Raw genomic sequence first — 23,331 nt, forward strand, 5'->3', positions numbered from 1 at the left:
TCATTCCATTCAACAAATTAAATTTCGTTTGTTTTTTCTTATTAGAACCGTTAATGGCTAACGACTATGCCCAATATTGCCCATTACACACATAATGCTTAGCCGCCTTTGGCGTGTTTGAACAATTATGAATTCTCAAGTTTTAATTAATGTATCATGTGCCTCTTGTAAGAGATTTAATTGGGTAAAGGTTGTAATTGTACTATCCAATATTATTTTAAGTCAATCTGGTTTTTTAGTGCTATGTTTCTCAATTTCTTGTTCATGTGAGTTGTTAAATCAACTTATATCCGGAGTAAAAGTATCAAGTTGGACTAGTTGATGCAAATGTTACATACAACTACGTACTTGCTAATAACAAATAAACAATAACACCTTATCTTGGAGGGTGATCATGGTGCCTAGAGGTATGTCTTTGGGGACGCCTGATTTATTACTAGACCTGGTTATTAGACAGGGTAGTCCAATGGATATAGGGTTAGGGTCAAGTTAATAGGGCTTTTATTGGGCAGGGCTCTTATTGGACAGGGTCATTATAGGGTCAAACTTATACTACAATTATTTTGAAAATTAAAATAGTAATGATACAAAAAATTACGTGTATAGCTTCGTATTTACTTGTACTTGCACATGGCTCTTTTGTTTTTCATTTTTCATTGCTCGTTTATTGACCCGCCCACTAATGACCCGCTATTGACCCGCGACCCGCTTTTGACCCGCCCACTATCGACCCGCTAAAAATGACCCTTTCAATACCCGACCCTCTTTTGACCCGCACCGACCCTGACCCGCCCCGCCCGATAACCAGGTCTATTTATTACAATGGGTGGCCTCACTCGTGATCGAGTAATCTCTTAGAAAATTACCACTTTGAACCAAACACATATAAATATGAAATGAAATGCGTGAAGTTAACAACAAATAAAGATGAAAAATATCACTGATTGATACATGAATAAAGATGAGTTTGATATGATTACTGGGTTTCCTCTTAGTGATCAGGAGGTCGAGCTAGATCCCTTGCTGAAATGGGCCAGCTCAAAGGCTCTTGAGTTGCTAAGGCCTGTTGGCGATTGCCTTAGGGTAGCACTACTTGTGTTGTAAGCAACATTCTACCTGGACTGACCCTGGCTGGGACCTAGGCGGTGCAAAAGGTGAGGTTTTTCTTGTTGGTGTTGATTGGACAGCTGATGGTTCTAGACAGGAGTAGTTGTGTCCATGTCATTACTTGCGCTCTCTATTGTATCTGGATTTAGCTGAGGAGCATGGCGTATAGCCATCTCTTGTCGGAGCTGAAGGCTAGCTACTTCGACGGACTGCTTCCGGAGCTACGGTCGATATGGGAGCCTTGTGGCGAGTCCTAAAGTTATTTGGACTCCTTTTGAATTTTGAATTGAATTGTATTACTTTGATGGGTTGAGTTATTCCATGTTGATTGATAGATATGTGAGTATGAGCATTTCCCCAGCGTTCCGCCTCCTCGCCCTTTTAATGAGGCTTACCCTTTCGATGCCTCCTAAGTCGGGGCGTTGTGAACTGATACTTCTATGGTCTCCGGTATGCTTGTATTCCGAGAAGTCTTGAACTTCGAATTGCATTTTGATATTTAATTAAACTTTTATTGCGGTTGTGTGCTTTGTTGGCGGTATTCCGCCCATTTGATGGGATCCCTCACTACTACAAAATACGCCATTTCTCGACGCTATGGGCTCGACGGTGTTGGCGACCGTCAGCATCAAATCGCAGTCTGTGTGTTTTCTCGACGGTCTTCCGGGTCGGTCTATCCTCTCGTCTAATACCAGCGTCGAGAAACAACATGTCTCGCGCCTGGTCATCTTTAGATGCCCTCGTGTTTTTTTTGTTGAGAACCGCCCCACCCCTTTCCCCACTCCCTCACGGTTCTCACTTTCTCAAACCCTAACCTGATAATTTCCCTCTTTCTCCATATTTCGGAAGTTCCAGATCTACATCTCTAATTAAGCTCTTTCAATCCATTTTCCTCCTTTTCATCTCCTTGAATGTAATTCAATTAATTTCTCACTCAGTTTTCTTGCTTTTGGGATTCCAGATTCTCACATATGGAAAATTCTCTGCCTGCCTTAAATCTTGTTCTCATGGCGGTCAAGTCAGGTCAGGTCAGGTCAGGTCACAATTAATATCGATTTCAATTTTGAACTCATTAAGTTGTTTTTTCTGGGTTTTGTTGGAGATAAAATCTAGGTTTGATTTGACTTTTTGGGTTAACAAATTAAATCTGATTTTAGGTTTTGATGATTCGGGAAATTAGATGATTCGGGTAATCATATAAAAAGCAAGGGCGATTTTTGTATGTGAATAAATCTGGAATTTGATATCTGGTCATTTTTGTTTGTTAATCGATTACCCTAACACTCTCGTTGTCTTACAAGTTGTAACTCCTTTCACTTTAATTTGCATCTTCTCTCAGATCCCCCTTTCTCTTAGATCTATTATCCATGGAGGTGCAGGTTTCATATTGTGCAAGGTAACTTAATTTATCAGTCTCTTTTTTTTTGTTTCATAATCTCTCTTCCATATTCTGAATTAAGAATTTCAGTAGTTTGGGGTTTACTTCTCACTTTCATTGAATTAGGGGCTTAGATTTCAGTCTTGATTTCGTTTTTGGTTCTATGAAATTAAGTTTTTAATTTCTTTGTTTATGGCTTTTACAGATTTTTATTTAAATGTTGGGTCTTGTTTTTCTTAGTCTTTGAAAAGAATTTTATTATGTTTCTTGTATGCCAATCGTTATTTCTCTTGTGTTCCTTTGTATTTGTCAAATTTTTTTGCTGAATATGGTGATTGTTAGAGGGTATAATTAAGTACATGGGTAAATTTCTATTTTCAGTTATCACAACCTGCTTTAGAAACCTTATTATCAGCAAAGTTAGGCATGGTTTAGTTAACCTAGTGAAGTTAAATGATCACAACCAATGACCAATCATGAATATGATCAGAAGTCGTAGGCATTGCAAAGCATAAGTAAAGAGTCACCAATTTTAAATTAGATTTTGTTACTTGTATCATGTTTACTCTTTTAACTTCCTATTCTTATCTCGTGTGATTGGTCAAATTGATGGTCTCCTATGCCGATTCATGTTAGCCGAGCCCTCATTTTGGGATTAAGGCTTTGTTGTTGTATCATGTTTATGTGGGGCGGTGGGAGGAGGATGTTGGGGGATTTTCATTTTTCAAAGACATTGAACATGTCCACTTGGAAAAAAGCAGAGTTTAGACAATCCTCATAGAGAATGCAAAATACAATTTTATTTTTCGAAGTTATTTTCATTTTAGAAATTTGTTAATTTCCCAGTCAAGTTGACATCTTTTCTTTGCTTCACTTTGATGATATTGGAATGGCCTCATTTTTGGTATTTGGGGATAGTCGATTATTAGTAAGATGTGGGTAAGTTTTTTAGTAGAAATATTATTTGTTTTTAGAATTCTACCAACTCATTTTTGCCATTTCATTTCTTTAGCTGGCATATATCGTCCTATTTCCTAGAGTATTTTACACAAACACAGGTACTTGTTGTATGGAAGGGACATCAACTTTCATATATGTCATTGCTTTAACTAACTACTACATGTGCAGACGTGCCTCATGTAGAAACTATATATACATATTCCTTATTTTTTTCTTCTGGTGCTGCAGTGCTGCTAGAATTCATGCCACATTAGTGCAAAAGAAAAGCATGTTTATACCTACACTTATTAGGTAATGACTACTTACCTTTATTAAGAATCCTAGCTGTAAATGTTTCCCTTAGAAGCATTATAGTTGGGACTGCATTCTACCAACTAAGAGCCTTCTTGAATAAGCTAGTAGATAAGTAAGGTCACTATGAGAGTTTAAGATTATGTGCTTTGACCTCTTCGAGATATTCTGATTGTTTAAGTTTGCTGACTTTTTGTGTTGGATTAAGTGGAGATTTGATTGTAGTATAAAGGTCACACGGGTTTTAAGGAGGGTAGTAGACTTAAAGTGTAATCTAGTTAGTCATATACATTAACTTTCATTATGAAATAATTAAGATTTTGTGCTAGATCTTACTAATCATGACAGTTGAGTATGGGCCTATGAGTATTCTGACTACATTTATAAATTTATAATAGATACTTGGTCCCTTGCTTTCCACCAGTTAAGTGCATATAAAGTTTTCAGAGTAATTTTGTCGATGTGTTGGAAAGTCTAATTTTTATTTTGGAGATTTTGAACTACGACTTTGTTCCCATTGGTTCTCTAGTTATGTTGTTGGTTTCTAGCTTTTGAGCGTTTCATGTGTTATGTTAGTCTTAATGTATTGGTTTAAAGTGCCTCAAGCCCTTCAACTGTACTTTTGACATGCTGAAAATGTTCCATATTAAGTCAAACTGTGATCTGGTCATTGTTGGTCGCATATGCGATTGCTTGTGTTTAAATTTGTATCTCTTTAGTTGAGCCATAATTTGATTTTTTTTTTTTTTGTGTATTTCTCTAATTAGAAGTTCGTTCATCTATCTCTCTATGAGTTGTAATTTCGTTCATCTCCCAAAATCGTTTCCCTTTGCAGTTTGTATTCTCCTCCCTCTATCTCGCTATCTCTCTTCTTTCGGTTCTTCAATATTCTGGGTACAACTTTGTGTGAGATTTACTTTTCAATTTCGGTGAATCTGCTGCTCAAAGAATATGGATAGGTTAGATTTAAATTATCAATTTTGATATGTTTTATTCTTAATTAGGTTTGCTTTTGACAAAGGGACGATGAAAATGGATGATGTTGCTACCATTGGTGTGACATTCGGTTCATTGTCTTTATCTCTGAGGTACAAGTTGTTGTTATTGATTTCTACAGCATTGAATTGGCAATTTTTATATTTTCATTTGAGTGATGTCCATGTGAGGTTGTGACGAAAATAACATAAATCAGGAACACAATGAAAACGCTCATCTAAATTTTCTTTTCAGATTATAAAATTGGCAATTATGGTGTAGTTTTAATTGAAATTCTCGTGGTTTAATCGAGTTTTATTGATTTCAGTTGTTGGGGTTTATAATTATTATTAACTCTACATGCAAGTATAGTGTCCAGTCATATTGGTCAGGAAAAATGGTTTATAAGAAAGTTTTATTGTCTACACTTTACAAATTATAGTCAAAGAATGGGAAATTAGCAGTTGGTCCCTTTTAAAACACTTGCCCATATGGTATAAAGAAAATTGGTGAACAGCAGAGGAATTAAGACAGTACTACAATGATATCTATCTAAGAAAAATAAAATAGTCATGTATTTCATTGTGAGAAGAGAATAAACAAAAGTTATGTCTAGGAGCACAAAAACTCTAATATGCAGAATCGTTAATGTTCACTGGTAAACTTTAAGTACACAATTTAACTACTTTTTGATATTCAGCTGGAATATTCATTTGCAAAAAAGGCAAGGACACTAGGCTGCTAAAGTTTGAAGGTGTTAGAAAATTGCAAAAGCAACCGAGATATTCCTGGGTTATAACACTATGGCTCCATACATCTGACCCTAAACCTGCCTAAGACAGAAACCTTACTAGAGGTATCGATGCAATGGTAATGACCTCAGGCAGGTAATCAAACAGAACCCTGATATCTGTCAAATTGATATTAATTGGACTATGTACGCTATGAAATCTGGTAGATATATAACAACCCACCTAGAAAGGGAAATCAGATAAGTGAAAGAAGTTGAATAAAGAAATTATAAAACTATTCAGAACTCTCACAACTGTATGAGAAGTGTAAAACTCATGGTTAGTTGGGCTTTTAGTTATTATTGTGTTCAGTTCTTATTTTCCCAAACCTTTGGGCAATACCGAAAATCATCTGATCGAGTATTCTTTGTGTAGCCTCATTAATCTATTAGTGCTATATGATGTTATGTGTACTTTTAGCAGAGTAATCTAGAGTAATCATTTTCAGTAGTCTCTTTTTAGTACTTTGGTTTCTTTTGGGATTCTTCTCAAAACAAGCTTGTTTTCTAATTTTATCAAACTGGCATTTTTGGAAACAAGTGTCTTTAATGGTTTAATAATCTTAAGGTCTTCTCTGTTTTTTGTAGACTGAAAAAAGAGATGATAACCGTTTTCCATGTGCAGGCTTTAAGATTCTAGCATTCTTGCTCAATCAATTTGGAGGCAAAGTACCTGGCTCAATTCCCGAGATTAAGAATTTTGCGTTTACAAGATTCAAAGCTGAATACCACCTTTTTTGTAAGGTTCGTTAGTGAAACCACCAACTTAGAATATTTAGAGAACCATACTTGCCTATTTATTAACACCATGACTGCTACTGCTACTGACTGCAACAGCTGGATGTGAATCTTCCAAATGCAGTCATAGTTTACAGTTCCTCAAGTTCAGTGCTGAGGAGTTTGTAGTTACTTGGTCAAGTGGAATTACGAGATGTTTTGGTGGACCTCAGGCAGGTAAGCAATACACACCAACAACATCCCCTCTCCGGATTAAGGTATGATCCCGAATTCTTTTATTACAGTTTCTGTTTAACTTTATAGAACTGAACATTACAAAATAGAACTGAACATAACATGTCAATTGAGTAGTGTTTGTGTTTTCAACATTTAACTACAATTCAACATTGATGTCATAGTATTAGCATATTTTCCTATAAACTTAAGTTGATGAGAATTTAGAAGGCATTGATCTGTGTGCCACATGATGAAGCAATTTTCCTTCATTTAGATGTACACTTCTGCCTGCCCCGGTGTTACCTAATTCTCTAATCACCCCACGAAACGCGAACCAAATAAACGAATTATAACATGAAAACGGTACAATTTTGGTCAAATTTAGCAAATTAGGTAGCGAAATGCGTACCTATATCCAGTCTCATACTAGCGAATCAGGTAACAGTGGCCCGCCCTTTACTAATTCTAAAAACTCAAAAAGAAGAAACTGAGAGAAGAATATAGAGAGTTGAGGAATCAATAATCATGCTGTTTGGTTTAAGGAATAAGAACTGCGAGAAAAAAAATCCCAATTTTAGCTAACTAATTAGAAGAAATTACAGTGAGCTGCTAACTTTGTGTGTTGACTGAGAATAAAAATACCATGAAGGCGACTGGCTGATAGACCTCCGGTAACAAGAAAACAAGTGTCAGCAAGAGTCTGCACACAATTACACAAATTAAAACTTTGTTTATTAAGGGACACAAAAAATAAAGTTGTGGAATAGTACAGCTGGAAATTAATACCAGCAATTTACCTCACATAGATGGCGATTTCTCACGGCTGAAGCTTGATTACACTTGGTCTTTTCGTGGTTGCAAATCCATCACAAGATCACAGTGTAATACTCCGCACAAGTATGCCAGACAATTTCCAAGGTTACATAAAGGACACATTAGAAATAGAAAATGAATTATGTTTATTAATTTCAAACATCTAATAGAAAAGTGAAAAGAAGAAAGTCATCAACTGGTGCATAATGAAACAGTAGTACTGATAAATTTTTGTACCTGAAGACCATTTAACAACAGAATATTTGAACTCATGTAATATATCACTTCTTTCAAAAGTTGTGCAAGCATATAGTACATAGCTCTATAAAAGCGCAACTACAAATCAAACTAGTGCCTTTTAGGTAATCAAGGAGATCTCTAGGCAGCATAGAAGCTGGCCATTGTAAAGGGGTTGAGATCTTGAAACTTATATCATTCTGCTAAGATATCCTGCATTTTAATTAGGCTTATCTATACACCAAAGACTATCTAATTAGCCTGCTGCTGCACTGATGTTTCTGCAGGCGTTTGGTGTTGTTTTCAGCTGCACAGGTGCTGCTTCTTGCTGTTGCAGGGTGTGGGTTGTGCTCCTGGTGTGTGTAGGCTGTTCTGCAGGGAGTCCAGGTGCTGCAAGTCTTCAGGGAGTGTGGTGTTCGATTGCTGCTGTGTGCAATCTTGTGTTGTGTACCCTTTTATTGTGTCTCCTGTGTTTGGTTGTTAGGGAGTGGTCTGTACTCCTCTAACGTTTTCTGTTGTTTCGTTGTCTAGATGCTTTTGTTCATACCTTTTGGTATTAAATTTATGTTTTGGAGATAAATAGCTAGCTAATTTGATAGTTTGTACATGTGTAAACTTAATTTGATGATATGATATGATTTGGAGTGAGCTAAGTACGTATTATTGCATATATAATAGATATTAATATATAATCTTGTCATTTATAATTAATAGCATCTGTTTGGTTTGGTTTTAATTAACTAGTTTCAGGTTGATTTTGCTTTGGGCAAAAATGAACCATTTAAAAAAAAATAAAAAATTAAATTCTCGACGCTTTATAGTGTCAAAACATGATTCGCGCAAAAAATTGTTGGTAAGCACGCAAAAATATTACTACGCAGATGACCGTCGAGATATATGTAGCTACATCAAACACCGTCGAGATTTGCGACGCTGATTGGCGCCAAAAATATTCTGAAGACGACAAACACCGTCGAGATTCTCGACGCCGCGCGGCGTCGAGAATTTCTCTACGGCCAAATTCTCGACGCTGGCTTCGGGCGTCGAGAAAAATTTTCTCGACGCCCATAGGCGTCGAAAAATAGCCAAACAAGCGACGAAAAATGACGCGTTTTGTAGTAGTGCCTGTTCCGGATCGGGCTTTTTGTGCTCGCTTTCTGACGAGATTCATCATTCCATGTGGTTCTCCCGGGTCCTCGAGATTCATCATTCCATGTGGTTCTTGGGCGAGCGTGTAGCTCGTTGGTATAGTAGTGACATGATGGTTGTTCCTCATGACCCGTCACCGACGATGATGAATCTTGATCAGGCCTTCCGCGCTCGGGGTCGGCTATTTCTCATGAGATTGCACTAATCATTTTGTAATTCGAAAAAAAATAATTTTCCAACAACCCATGATAAAATTTGATATGATTTTGTTTTAAATAAATTAATCAGAATAAAGAAAAAATTTATTCAATCTCATTCGTGCGTTGCACGTGACCTAACCTAATTAGTAATAAGATATACAACATCTACGATGATTATCACAATCTGCAAACACATATTTAGAGAATTTGATACAAATTTTACAATCACAATAATTAATTGTAACCATACTCGAGCAAAACTCCAACTCCACCATTTCAAATTTGACACGGAAATTGTTTTTCGATGGTTCACATCTTTACGTGTAGAAATCTTCACAACTTCATTTTGTGTTATAATAGTCTGGATCCAATAATTGAAAAACCTTAAATCATTTTGAATCTAGATTGCTTCCCAAATACGCACAACCAACAAATAAAAAAGCACATACCAAATATGAAAATCAAAACCCAAAAAAATAGGTGCAAAACTCTCATAGGACAGAACCAGGCAAATAAAACCTTTGAAATAAAGAATAAGGCTCTGTTATGTTTGGCTTATTTTGACTTATTTCAGACAAAATAAGTACAGATAAGTTTAGTTAAATTCGAATAAGTTCAAATAATATAAGTTCAGTCAAAATAAGTCCAATAAAACAGAGCCTAAGCTAAAAACTAAGAAAAAAAAACGGTAGAAAATAGTCTTACATTTAGAGCAATTAACTATATCTAGCCTGGACCTGATCAAAAGGCTGGCCGTGCCGAAGGAATAAAAATTTGTCCATTATGTCGGGCCGGGCCAAGCTTCGGGCCAAAATTTTGTGCCCAAAATCCGCTATTTCAGACCAAAATTAGCGGGCTTTTCGGGCCATTTTTGGGCCGGGACAAATTTATAACTAAAATTGTTGTTTTACGTTGCCCAAAGCCCACACTTTTTTAAAAAAGTTCAAATTGGGCCCGAAAACGGGTTGGATCATTCTGCCCAAAACCCGCAAAATATCGGGCCGGATCAACGGGTCGGGTCCATGATGATCAACTCTAATCTAGCCTAAACGACCAAGAAAATTAGAACCCTATGGGAGAATTTTTGTACCAGACTCTCAGAGAGGAGAGGGCGGCTAACCTGTTCTTAGTCATAATAGTTACTTGGTGACCAATAGGGTATGTAGTTAGTAGTAGTAGTGGTGAAAGTGGAAGACTACACCAAAATAAGTGGTAATAATTCAATTTAGTGATCTACTACTTATATAAAAAATGGACATCGTGTTGAATCCAATACGTCTTATTAAAATTGGAAGTTAGTAAATTATGACCAATGAAAAACCCAAAACTTGTTTTTTCCACTATAAAAGGATCAAATATTTGTCCATCCTATGATATCCTTAACCTTAATTAAACTAGTTCAATCCAAAGCTTAAACCCTTAAATATGTCACCTAAAAATACTAATATCCTTGTTTACATTGTTCTTCTAGTCGTTGCTTCCTACGTTGCTTATGCAACTGATCCAAATCAGCTACAAGATTTCTGTGTTGGAGTTAATAACCCCATTGATGGATGTAATGTTTTCTATCTACTATTTCAATATTTTTACCTTTTCACTTGCCATAGTAATTTTACTTCTCCTTTTCCATAGTACTATTGAAAATCCTTATATGCAATACCTAATTGTAAAGATGGCCGTGGGCCGAGCCGGGCTTCGTGCCGAGCCCACAGGCCGTGGGCCTAACCGGGCCGGACACAATCTAGGCCCACGTTGTATCGTATCGGGCCGGGCTGAAAAGTTCAAAACAAGGCCTAGGCCCGGCACGAGCCCACGAGCTTTCGTGTCGGGTCGGCCCGGTCCGTCGTGCCTAAGGCTAATTTTACAAAATTTTGCGCGTTTTGTCTTGTCGAGTCGTGCCGTGCCTTGTCGTGCTTTTTCCAAAAAGTTAAGGCCCAGGCACGGCCCACGACTTCGTGCCCGTGACAGGCCGGACTTTTTTCGTGCCGGGTCGGATCGGGCTTCACAACCATCTTTACCTAATTGCACACACTGATTATGATGGGAAGTTCCAGTGATGAGAAGGGAAGAAGGAAGCTATTATCCCCAAATAAGAGTAATAATTACTTATGGTATGGTAGGTAATAATTACCCCCACAACGAGGGTAACTATTCCCCATTCCATTATATTCCTTTTCTTTTTTTCCTTACCAATAATATACTTCTTCTGTTCTTATTTTTATGACACAATTGAGTTTTTGACACTATCTACACAAACTCATTTGACTATCTATTGTGATTTATACTTAAGAAAAAACATAATCGTGTGGGGTCTTTTAGATTCGTCTCAAAAATATTTGTTTTAATATCAACTTTTTATAATTTTTTCTTATCCATAATTGAAGATATTAATATTTGAATCGTGTATCGGGAACCATGTCCAAATAATTGTGTCACATAAAAAAGAACAGAGGAAGTATTGTTGTAACACAACCTTTTTTAGAGGTTTTGCCACCATGTCATCCCCTTTATCATCACCTTTAAATTTAATCACCTTAATTTGGATGAGTATGAAAAAGTCTTAACAAAAATTAATTAAATATTAATAGAAAGCTGACATGGCATATGAGAAAAGTCTGAAGATAAGACGCCCTTGATATTGCTCTAAGATAACCTTAATATTTACTCCGTTCCAATATTATTGCACCATGTATATTAATTATGTCAAAGAATTTTGGTAGTGAGTAAAAAGAAGACAGGGAAAGACAAAAATACAAATTACCCATGTGATTACAAGCATTGAACAAATCAGGAAGAGTTAAGAGGTAAGGGGTATATTGGAAATTTGGGGTGTGAACAACTATTTTATTTCTTATAATGGAAATGATACAATAATATTTGTGAAACTTTTTTAAAGGTAAATGGTGTAATAATATTGGAACAGACGATGTATATCAATTAAAGTTATATATTTTTATAATTAAAGTTATAAATACTCCACCTGTCCCGAAATATTTAAACCGCTTTTCTTATAAAGCCGTCCCGGATTACTTGCACATTTTCTATAAATGGTAAAATTTTATTAATATTATATCAACTACCCATTCACATGTCACTGTGTGGTCCATGCACCCTCCCCTACCCCTTACCCCATTTGAAAAGTTGACACATATCCCTATCTATATTAAAAAATACCACACCACTACAAAAAAAAGCTCATATAGCGACGGACCAAATCCGTCTCTAAATTGGTCAAATCCGTTGATATTGGTGCTTAGGGACGGATTTAGGGACGGATTACATTCGTTATTAAAAACCTTGTCGCTTATTCAATTTAGGGACCAATTCCATAAATTCCGTATCTAATATTTAGAGACGGATTTTTGAATCCGTCCCTATATTTAGAGATGGATTCAAAAATCCTTCCCTAAATTTAGGGACAGATTCAAAAATACGTCTCTAAAATTTAGGGACGGATTTTAAATCTGTCTCTAAATTTAGCAAGTAAAAATAATTGCTACCTATTGTTAGATGTTCGGTTCAACTCGGTCCCATTACTGGTTTGAAATCTCGCTTTGGTCAACCCGGTCTAGCTTTGCAAGGGGAAGGGATAAGGGGAATCGAACTTGTGACCTCAAAGTCACAAGGAGAAACTCCAACCAACTACACCAAGTACAACTTGTATACTTCTATGTGTGATTTAACATTACGTCTCTAAATTAGGGGCGGATTTAAAATTCCGTCCCTAATTTAAAGAAATTGCTAAAACACATTAGGGAAGGATTTTTTTTAATTCTGTCTCTAATTTAGATCTAACTTTCTACGAAGAGTCTATGAGAAATTGCTCGTGGACTTTACGTGTTGAAATTGCTAAAACACATTAGGGACGGATTTTGAAATCCGTTCCTAACTTAGAGACGGTTTTTGAAATTCGTCCCTAACATAGAGATGGATTATGGAATTCGTCCCTAACTTAGACACGGATTTTGGAATCCATCCCTAACTTAGAGATGGATTTCGAAATCCGTCCCTAACTTAGAGATGGGTTTTAAACCGTCCCTAACTTAGACACGGATTTTGAAATCCGTCCCTAAATTAGAGACGGATTTATAAATCCCTCGAAAAAAGTATATCCGTCTCTAAATAAATTTAGAGACGGATGATGAGTATTCAATCTCTAAATTAGAAACGGTTATAAGTCCGTTGCTATACAAGATAGATTTTTTTTGTAGTGCACTATCAAGTATCAACTACCATCTAATTAAATAGTAAGTTAATTACTTTGTATTAAATTATGTGTCGGTCAAACTGATTCAAGTATTCCGGGACGAAGGGAATATTATATAAACGGTATATTTGAAATATTGTATGCATGGTGTGCAGAATGTTGAAACATATGAGTAAATTTATGACGAGTTTGGCTTAGAAATACGATATTTTAATGTTGTTATTGAAAATTGAAAATGACAGTGTTTGTGAACGGATTGTTCTGTAAGAATCCAATGGTGGTGAAAGCGGAGGACTTCTATTTCCAAGGGCTAGACAAGGCAGGAAACACAAACAACCAAGTAGGGTCGAATGTGACACGAGTTACAGCAATGAATCTTCCAGGATTAAACACACTGGGTATATCATTAGCTAGAATTGACGTAGCACCTTATGGTGTTAACACTCCCCACCATCATCCTCGTGCCACAGAGATCCTTACAGTACTTGAAGGAACTTTCTATGCTGGTTTCATAACTTCTAATTTGCAGAATGGTGAAAACAAGTTATTTACAAAGATACTTAACAAAGGAGATGTTTTTATATTTCCTCAAGGTCTCATTCATTTTGAGTCTAATATTGGTCATACTCCTGCTGTTGCACTTTCTGCCTTTAGCAGCCAAAATCCTGGTGTTGTTACTATTGCTGCTGCTACTTTTGGGGCTAACCCACCTATCTCTGTCGATGTTCTAAGCAGGGCTTTTCAACTCAATCCAGTTATAGTAAAGAACCTTCAGTCACGCAGATTTGAATGACATAGCGGATTAATAACCATGTCATTTGTATGTTCTTGGTTTAACATTATCGTACTACACTACACCGTTGGTTGAATAAAACGTAGTGATATCACATTTGCCAGTTGAATTTATGAATTTGAAATCCCAACAACAACAATTACATTGATGATTATTTGATGCTTGTCCATAACAATTCAATTTCATTATTTAAACCTATATTTTCCCTAAAATTCATTTTGATTGAGAGTAATAGAAAAAACAAACGAATAATAGAGAGAATTGAAACTCATTCGCAAATGTTGATTCGACCCACTCATCACGTCACTAGTAATGTGCACCTATCTAAAGGAAATGACCCTTAAAGAGTTAAAGTTCGGATTACCATAAAAAAATTTATAATTAGGATTATTAAAAAAAAACCACCTAAAGTTGAGATTATTCTAGTCAATTTTATCCCCCTGTATTATATACATCTGAATTTGATTTAATTTCCAAATAATAACAAAATTCAATAGATTCTCTTTGGTTTAATGTAGCACAGGAAGCCAGTTTGGGTTTGATTACAAATGTACAAATGCAATGAAACAAATTTTAAAATCGCGTTTGTGAATATTCTTACAATAGTGTTTACATGGACTTACAACTAAGAGTCAAAATCAAGTGTTGATGCTATAAAAGTAATAAAAAAGAAAGAATATAAATTTAGAGCATCGAATAAATTAGAGGTCTCAGAACTTGGCACACTGGTTAGGTAGGCCTGTAACATGATGAACTGTTACAATTTCTTGTGCAGTACAGTTGATGACATCCATTCTCAACCTGGCGCCAGCCGACTTCAAGCCCTTGAGAGAAACAGCCTGGTTGAAGAGGTTAAGCGATGGCAATCTAGAAGCTGAAGGCAACTTACCATTAGGCAAATAGTTTCTGAAGTCATTTGCCAATAAGGGTACCTCAAAATCTGTCTTGTCATGCTTCACAACATTGTCCTTAGCACTTATGTGAGCTCCAGGTTCCATATGATTTGTTGAAAAGCTAGCTTGATTTGGAAAGTTAGGATACAGACTCACATACCCTCGTAAATACATCATGTCAATCAGGAACTTCTTCCATGAAGCTTGCCATCCATTAGTTCTAGACTTAGGAATCTGTACCGGGTTTTTCTTGGGATCCTCAGTAAACCTCATGTTCATGTAAACATAGAACTCTCTCCAGTGCTTTGGGAAGAAAACAGCGCCCCAACTGCAGGGTAGCTGGTGGAGATAAGGGGTGTTTGGATGAATGCGTTTAAAGAAGTCTGTTGCATTCCATTTGGGTCTCTCTTTCACAACTTCAACTATTCGAGGTGTGTAAAGAGAAATGGAGGATAGCTCAGGAAATGATACTTGAGGGTCATAATGGTAGGCTAAGAGTGCATATTTGATCCATAGATAGTAGTAAGGAGAGACTTCGATATCATCTTCGAGTAATAGACCAAAGTCATCATCTGAAGCAGGGTACCAACTCTCACTCACTGCACGAATAAGTCCTCCTTGAATGATTCTCCTTCTTATAGTCTTTGTCCCATGTGGCCACTCAAATGTGCTCAAGTGCTTTATTGTTGCCTCATCTACTCTGCTGTCCACATTGAATGAGATTGGAATATCATCACCCAAATAGTATGCATTACTCAGAGACTTGAGAAGCCTCGTCAGAGAACGCACACGGTTTTGGGTGATAATGTTGATGGAAATTCTCATCTTGTTCCAATCTGTATCAAAAAGAGTGTACATCTTTTGCTTCAGAATTTTGATAAAGAACAATCTTACGTGCTTTAACATTAATCTGATACAAGAATTAGAAACTTTAAAGAGAAAAAAGGAAATGACTTACTTGGCAAAGCAGTAGATCTTAAATCAGCCATCCAAAGGACCTTGGGCACAGATACTCTAGGTAGAACAACAAGCATAGAACCGTTTTTACCGGTCTCAGACGCCATTTTCAAAGCCTTTTTCACATCAGAATCAATATCATTAACAACAATTACCACACTGGGGTTGTGAATTTGAATGAGTCCTTTCATGCTAGCGTAAACACTTTGTACTACAGGTACTTCAGAGTTTGATACCCCTGAAAGTGCACCAACTCCCAGGTCAAATATTTTAAATCTTCTCTCTTTACAAACTGATTTTGGCCAGTTCAAAGCTGCAGCAGCATCTTCACAAGGACAGTGCTTTCCCCCAGAGACAACAATGTAGGCCTTCTTACCAACAGTAGATCTAAATTTCTCAAGAAGAGGAGAAAGTGCCTTCACTTCTTCAATGGAGTGTGCATAAAACAACGCGTCAATCTTTTGAGGGTACATTGCTGCCCATTGTGTTACATAACCACTTGAAAGGGCTCTCCACCACTGATCATCTCTTACTTGAACAATATCTTTGAAAATAACAGTAGTTTCTGATACATAAGCAAGCCGATGTTCACTATCTCCCCATGTTTCCTTGTCTTTCGGATCCACTGGAAGCACAAACGAGCCAGCATTCCTATACTTCTGAAGCTGATAACTGCATGCCAACCACAAGGACATTAGACCATTTGACACCAAATAACATGTAAAGATGGAAACATGGAAGGAGGGAATAGTAGGCATGAAAAACAATGGCTTAATTTTCTCATTGCATCCAAGTAGCAAATACTATATATAACAGATGTGAAGTTAACAACCCCAATGGTACGCGAATTACCAATCCCAAATGGTAAGCAAATTACCACCTTTAAAGTTCCACGAACAATAAACTATATCCAAACGAATCAACAACACAAGCAACATATATAAAAAGGTAAAATAGAAAAAGGAGGCAGCTTGAGCTTAATTCCTACTAGCATATGGAGGACAAATTCAATAATTTTAAGTTATGGATCAAAACTTAGGTCGAATGCTGAAGCATAAATTGCCAATGTTGGTGGTCATTGACTGATATAATGATCAGATATAGACATAATACAATCCCTTGATGAAAATAGAAGCAAATTAGAGAAAATAAAATACATCAAAAAACTTAAGTTGCATGAAAGATAAATCAAGAGAAGATCATGTGTACTCGGATATGAATATAAAGCAGATTGCATATAAATCAATACATAACATAGTTGCATCAAAAACATACTAAGCAGGACAGATAAATCAGGAAAGATCATATGTAAATAGAGTGTGAAAGCAAAGATGAATGAGTTACCTTAGATGCAGATCTTCACCCGTCATAAAGGTCATAGGATTCTCAATGAAAAGAGTCTTGACAAGCTCGGCAGACAAAAACCATGAGCTTGAGAGGAAATCAACCTGCACCACCTTTTCAACAAGGATATCATAAGCTGGATCAGGGAGATAAAGGCCAGCCTCCTTGGATCGAAACTTTCTATAGCTGGGGAAGGTGAAATCCTTCTGTCTGAAAGGTAGAATCCTCCCTATGCTACCTAGAACTGAATTCTTGTACTTTTCTGTGCCTGCAACATGAGACAGAATCTGAAGCATTTTCTTCCCTGGTATCATGTCATCATCAACGATATATACAAGGTCGGCTTCTGTTTGCAAAGCCATTTGAAACCTTCCATAGTATTTGAAATCATAGTTTGAACTCACAAAACTAATCCTGCTATCATTGTAGCTTTGGACAATTCTTCTTAATAACAGCTCATTTGGGCTCCCAAATGCGAGAACCCAAACATGGTGGAAGGGTAGAGTTTGCTGCAGCAAAGAATCCAGCTGCGCACAAAGAGTTTTCCTTTTGAAATGGTTTAGAATAACTGTAACTTTTGGTCTGTTTTTCAAATCCCACTTTGACGGCATTGCCATTAGTTGCTCAAGAGTCTCAATGCCAACATTCTTGCTTTGAAAATCCAACAACTCATCATAAAGCTCTCTCTTTAACTTGATCATTTGAACATCGTTGGATTTCTTCTGCATAAAATCAATCTTTTCCTGCTCACAGACTTCAGCTGGTTGCATTTCAGTAGCTACAAAATTAGATACTTCTTGATAGTGGCTCACAATGTTGGGTTGGATGATATAGTCTTTCCATTGCTTTGCAAATTGAGTTGCCCATGAGAAGTCTGGTTTTGTCCGTAGATCAACTGATGGACTCATGTAATACAAAAGAAACGTTGCATAAATTGCAAACGCGAATTGTAGGCAAGTCAGTGTTGTTACTAACCGAGTTGACCCACTCTTATGATGTTTCACCTTCCCCTTTCCTCCTACATAATCACTTAACATCCCTTCAAGGTAATCTCCGCTTTTAGCATTAGTACTCGGATTCTTGTAAATACCCATCTTTTATATTTCTTAAAACAACTTCTAAGCACCTGCAGACCCCAAAAAACACAAACTTTAATTTGATCACATTCAATATCAGGCAACTTTGATCACATTCCATATCAAGCAACTTTAGTCACATTCAATATCAAGTTATGTTTTGGAATATGAATTTATCAATAGGTACAACCGGCCAAAGTACATAAAAAACGAGAATACACAATTCTTTGTACCTTAGTTTCAACTGTACTGATATCGTGCTGCTGTAGCTGTTACTCCTGCAATAGCTGCACTTTAATCATTGACAGCAACAGAAACAGAACACCGGTATGAGCCTTGAATAAGGGTTTCAACCAAGTTACACTTTGCAGCGAGGAAGAAATAATACTGGTAACACAAAAAGGAGTAAGTTAATAGAAAAAAGTGTTAATTGTGTGATATTTTCATATGAATTGCAACAGAAAGTGTGCAAACTAGTTTATATATAATTGTGAAAATTGCTCTTGCAAGCAATATGCAGCATTCATGAGAAATGTATCCTAGATCACATGGGTCTAAACACCTACTCATCTCTAATTATTAATTACATAAAAAACTTGTTAAGAAAATCGAGCTATGCTTTATAATCACTACTTCTCATACATTATCCCACTCAATCTTACTAATATAAAGCCAGTTTTGCTGCCTTAAAATTGGGCTAATCCTGCGTTTTGGCATAGACTCTACCTTTATTATTAATTGTTCTTCCTTACAGTTCTTGTATATTTCTTCTAGTTCAAAAAATTAAATTAATGCATACTCCAACTATTAGCACACAGAATCATTTTTTATAAAAAAAAGAAAAAGTGATGAGCATTTTTTGTGTACGTAAAAGCACCGTGCAAGCTTAATTAGTTAAAGCCTTAGGACGGTACTTAAACTTGAGAATGAAACTCATCTTCATCATCACCCTTGTAGCTCTCTCAGACACGCAAAAACATACAAACTCCTCCCTCTCAAGGCTCAACGACATTTTTTTAAAAAAAAAAAAAAAAATTCAAACCTCTTGTCAGGCCAAAGTAATTTCTCCTACATCTCAAAAAAAAAAAAAAAAAAAAAAAAGGCCACATTTTCGTTTTAAAATAATATGCCATTTTCTAAATATATAAACTTATATTTGAAATTTCTATTATTATGATTAATAATACTCTTAAGGCCTAGAGCTGATCAACGCTGGCCCGGCCCGAAAATTATCGGGTTTTGGACAGCCTTTTTCGGCCCGGTTTTCGGGCCCGTTTTTAGAAAATTGCGGGCTTTGGGCAACGCAAAATAACAATTTTAGTTATAAAATTGACCCGGCCCGAAAATGGCGGGTTTTGGGCACAAAAAATCGGCCCGAAGTTTGGTCCGACCCGATATAATGGGCAGATTTTTATGCCCTTGGCCCGACCCGGCCCGCCTTTTAATCAGGTCTATTAAGGCCTCATTCTAAATGAAAAAAATACTCCATACCACCACGTTGATGGGTAAAATACGTAAAAATATATAAATAGTCTTACACAAAGTAATAATTTTGATGTTCTAGGTGAATTTCTATAAAAATGACAACAAATACCACCTATCCTTATATTGATGGACACAGAGAATAAAAATCAAAATTCTAGCACGGTCACTGTGTTCCCGAGTACACCTGAGTTTAATAATGCTACATCCTCCCTAATTTTTTTAGGAGTTATACTTACTACTCTCGACCGTATTTTTTTAGAAATTATAATTCCACTTTTGTTAACTTTTACTACCACTCACCAATCGTTTAAGCGTTCTTACTTTCCTATTGGTCTACTTAAATTATAAAGAATTCTACTTTTGGTAACATTTACATCTCACTTGCTTCATTCCTATTCCTTTGTTGTCAACTAACTATTCACATTATTATCGTATCGAATTCAACTATGATTTCTTAAACCTAAAAAAATGTGGAGGGAGTATTCTCGCTACTCATTTTGGAGATGAAAGGAATAACATTAAGCTCTTCAAAATTCAAATTAGTCAAACCCTACTTCCCGAGACCAAGATTCAAGTGATCATGTCGATGATACAAAGAATAAAACCAAGAATTAAATAAAATAAATGAACAAATTCTGTAAATGTATGAAAAAGGACAAGTCAAAGAAGTATAATTACCTTAGATAATAAGAAAAATTATATAATGAAATAACGTTGGGACACGAAGATTTGAGGTTCCTTGTTGTTCAATAAAGGAAGCCAAAGAATAACCTAGAATTTACACCACCAAAAATCAAAGCTTAACTTACAAATTAGGAAACGTAAAATTGCAAAGATTGTATGAAAAAGCCAGATATTTATATATATACAAGTATATGTTAATTATTTAGGTAGTTATAGTTGACTTTTATTTGCAAGTTCAGATTTGTATTAACATAAATGGTTGCAAATATGAGTGTTAATGTCATTCTGCCCAACTCAACTTTGGTCAACCTTGAATGTGCAATAAACCCATTCACCCTTGATCACAAAATTCTTCCTCCCCCTTTTTTTTTCTTTTTGGGTAAACAAATGTAGCTTTAACTAACTTTGCATGTGTACGGACTCATTTAAATCATTGCACTAAAATACTCCATCCGGTTTGAAATAATGAAGACAGTTCACCTTTTTCACGCTTGTCAATGTAAATTTTTGGACAATAATATCTCTAATTTTGTATTCGTAAAAATTATAAAAAGTTGATATTTCAAACAAAACTCCACATGACTATATTTTTCCTTACCCATAAATCACAAATAATGTCAAATTGAAATTTGTGAAAAGTGTCAAATGTCAAAGTGTCCCTATTATTTTGAAACGGATGAATACATAATATTATTATCGAGTTGACCAAAAGCATAATGTATAAAGATATGCCTAGATGAAAATAACCAAGAGAAAGATGGGCAAAAAATTACACCGTACCCCCCTATTTTAAGTTATTTGGCCCATTTTGACTGGACACGCTTGCCAATGTATATCTTTGACCACTAATATCTTTAACTACATATTAGAAAAATTTGTAAAATGTTAATTCTTTGAAAACGACGTTACTAGTGTAATGTGACGACGACGGGACATGCGTTATGCTACATTACTACTCTGGATTGATTTTAATGCAAAGATATTACTAAACAGATGTCAAAACAATGATTTAGGTTAATTCAAGGTGCTTAGAAATAAACCTGTTTGTCCAAGAGTTATCTGATTTAGGTAAAGTAATATAACAGATTAAAGTGAACAGATTTATATGGTGGTGAAAGCTGTAAAATATAGATTCAGGTTACAGTATAGCGTAGGCTATACTGCGGTTCTCAAGAACACCTACCACTTGATTTTGCTAACTTTCCGTTTGGCCTTCGAAATTTGCGATGACTAACTGACTGTGGGACGAGATTCTTCTAGAGTTTTTGTATGTTTTAGGCTTAAGGATTGGGTTAAGACTTCGGCAGCACTTCGACGGTATTCGGACTGATACAGGCGGTCGTGCGGGCAGGGTTTGCTTAACATAGTGTAAATGCGGCAGACAACACGAATAAGGGACAGAGAGAAGCTTCGGTTAATACTCAAGTTTAGGGTTTTAGGCTAGGAATGTGTGTTATTTTCCAGAATTTAGAGCCCCTATTTATAGTAAAATAGGCCAGAATAAGATAGAATTGAGAAATGTGAGTTTTCTGCTGAGATGTGTGCAGCGCTAGAAATTTCCAACGCTTGGATCAGAAGCACTGTGATTTTCTAACGCTTCACATGTCAGTGCCAGATGTGTTTATTTACAGCTGGATTAAAACTTTATCTTGTGTGATTGTGTGAGAACCAAATCGCAGCGCTGAAAAATAATGGCGCTTTGGGTTTGTGCGCTGGAAATATTGTGGCGCGTACGTTCCAGCGCTAGAATTTTTTAGCGATGGTGTTTTACTTCACTTTTCCACTTTTACCCGGTTTTTTCCCGAATCTCACTCACGGTTTTATCTTTTAGAATACGGGTTGGGATGCAACTCTTATCCTTTATCCAATGATAAATCGTAATGCGATTTAAATACTTGGATATTTATCTTATACGGTTACTATTCTGGGCAGCATTCAGGCATAGCAGTTACTATAAACAGCAGTTTCTACAATTGGAAGTATGGTTTACGGAATTATCAGTCAGTCATGGATCGTTCGTCGCATACTTAGGAAAGCTTAGTCAAGCGGTGTTTGGTTTCATCATCGAACACACCGTATTAGGCTTAGGGACAAATGTAGGCGTCTACACATACAAGGGTAAATCTTCCCAAACATAGGAAGTTCATGTTGTGGAAATTAGTGCTCTAAAAGGGTCAAGTGATGGATAAAAGATAGAAAGTTCAACCCTTTAGGGACAACTCTGACTGCCACCTACAAGGGACTACACTGCCAAGGTAAGTTGTTCCCACTCGGACCAATGCCTGATCCTGAAATCAAATCCCGGTTCTAGAACGAGGATGCCTGCTGCAACTTCCATAAGGGCAACGACCATGACACTGAAAACTGCTAGCACTTGCGGACCACCATTCAGGATATGATAGAGGACGAACTCATTCCTCTACCAAATATTGGAGAGCCAAGTAGCAACAGAAACCCTTTGGGATCATGTTGCATTTCTGAACCGGGACTAAAGATTTTCTATGACTGTAATATGCTGAACAACGAATAACCAAACCAGCATGCCCTAGGGCTACTGTTCGGGTTAGTCAAGAGAGAAGCTGAAATAATGACCCTAACCCTGCAAGGTGAAGAGTTCGATCCCACCCGGCTAATAACCCCGTTGTATGCATCAACATACAACATTGAGTGCAACTGGCGCAAAACATTCGAATAGATCGACGCCCAAGGGATAAAGTTCAAAGTGTCCACTGAAGAAGGCCTATTATTCGATTAATCCAAATCTGAATCTGAACTTGGATCTGGAACCCCTGTTAGTGTTGAGCCTGTAGTTAACTTTGGGTCCAACTTATTTCCTAGCATAAATCCGGAGAATTCCACTCCCCCTTTTTGTATTTCTTAACGATTTCAATAAGATGAACAACATGTATGAGTATATGCCATCTAAATATGATAGCCAATCTGAATGCTTTAAGAACGATAAATAAGAATCAAAAAAAGAAAAAAAAAAAGAAGAGGATCCATCTCAGGTCCAACAAATGGGGGCTCACTCAGTCCAC

At 36.5% G+C, this 23,331-nt stretch overlaps 3 protein-coding genes across 47 annotated transcripts; 2 read left to right on the top strand and 1 right to left on the bottom strand.

The window, feature by feature from the left end:
* The first annotated feature begins 898 nt into the window (after nucleotides 1-898).
* Nucleotides 899-8,197, top strand: LOC110794067 (uncharacterized). Of its 45 annotated transcripts, none has more exons than XR_008928220.1 (9): nucleotides 899-1,154; nucleotides 2,069-2,140; nucleotides 2,265-2,326; nucleotides 2,447-2,503; nucleotides 3,674-3,736; nucleotides 4,741-4,824; nucleotides 6,127-6,245; nucleotides 6,339-6,496; nucleotides 7,793-8,197. XR_008928220.1 is itself a non-coding variant. In XM_021999007.2 (9 exons), the coding sequence occupies exons 1-6, from the start codon at nucleotides 1,429-1,431 to the stop codon at nucleotides 5,446-5,448; spliced, it is 432 nt and encodes a 143-aa protein (XP_021854699.1). In that variant the 5' UTR covers nucleotides 1,171-1,428; the 3' UTR covers nucleotides 5,449-5,598; nucleotides 6,127-6,245; nucleotides 6,339-6,496; nucleotides 7,793-8,197. The 45 variants fall into 45 exon arrangements, 8 of the variants coding, with proteins under 8 accessions (XP_021854699.1, XP_021854700.1, XP_021854702.1 ...); XR_008928222.1 differs by having other exon boundaries at nucleotides 2,069-2,135; XM_021999007.2 differs by lacking the exons at nucleotides 899-1,154; nucleotides 2,265-2,326 and adding exons at nucleotides 1,171-1,557; nucleotides 5,412-5,598 and having other exon boundaries at nucleotides 2,069-2,130.
* A 2,016-nt stretch (nucleotides 8,198-10,213) lies between these two features.
* Nucleotides 10,214-13,963, top strand: LOC110794070 (germin-like protein). Its single transcript, XM_021999013.2, has 2 exons — nucleotides 10,214-10,409; nucleotides 13,304-13,963. The coding sequence occupies exons 1-2, from the start codon at nucleotides 10,280-10,282 to the stop codon at nucleotides 13,852-13,854; spliced, it is 681 nt and encodes a 226-aa protein (XP_021854705.1). The 5' UTR covers nucleotides 10,214-10,279; the 3' UTR covers nucleotides 13,855-13,963.
* Nucleotides 13,964-14,335: 372 nt separating this feature from the next.
* LOC110794069 (uncharacterized) lies at nucleotides 14,336-20,454 on the bottom strand. The gene is made up of 5 exons (XM_021999012.2): nucleotides 20,288-20,454; nucleotides 18,358-18,511; nucleotides 17,049-18,174; nucleotides 15,706-16,376; nucleotides 14,336-15,583 (listed from the first exon to the last, which is right to left on the bottom strand). Exons 3-5 carry the CDS (start codon nucleotides 18,140-18,142, stop codon nucleotides 14,565-14,567), a joined length of 2,784 nt encoding a protein of 927 aa, XP_021854704.1. The 5' UTR covers nucleotides 18,143-18,174; nucleotides 18,358-18,511; nucleotides 20,288-20,454; the 3' UTR covers nucleotides 14,336-14,564.
* Nucleotides 20,455-23,331: the final 2,877 nt, after the last annotated feature.

This window comes from Spinacia oleracea, chromosome 2 (assembly GCF_020520425.1).
Source record: "Spinacia oleracea cultivar Varoflay chromosome 2, BTI_SOV_V1, whole genome shotgun sequence".
In the NCBI taxonomy this organism is placed as follows: Eukaryota; Viridiplantae; Streptophyta; class Magnoliopsida; order Caryophyllales; family Amaranthaceae; genus Spinacia; species Spinacia oleracea.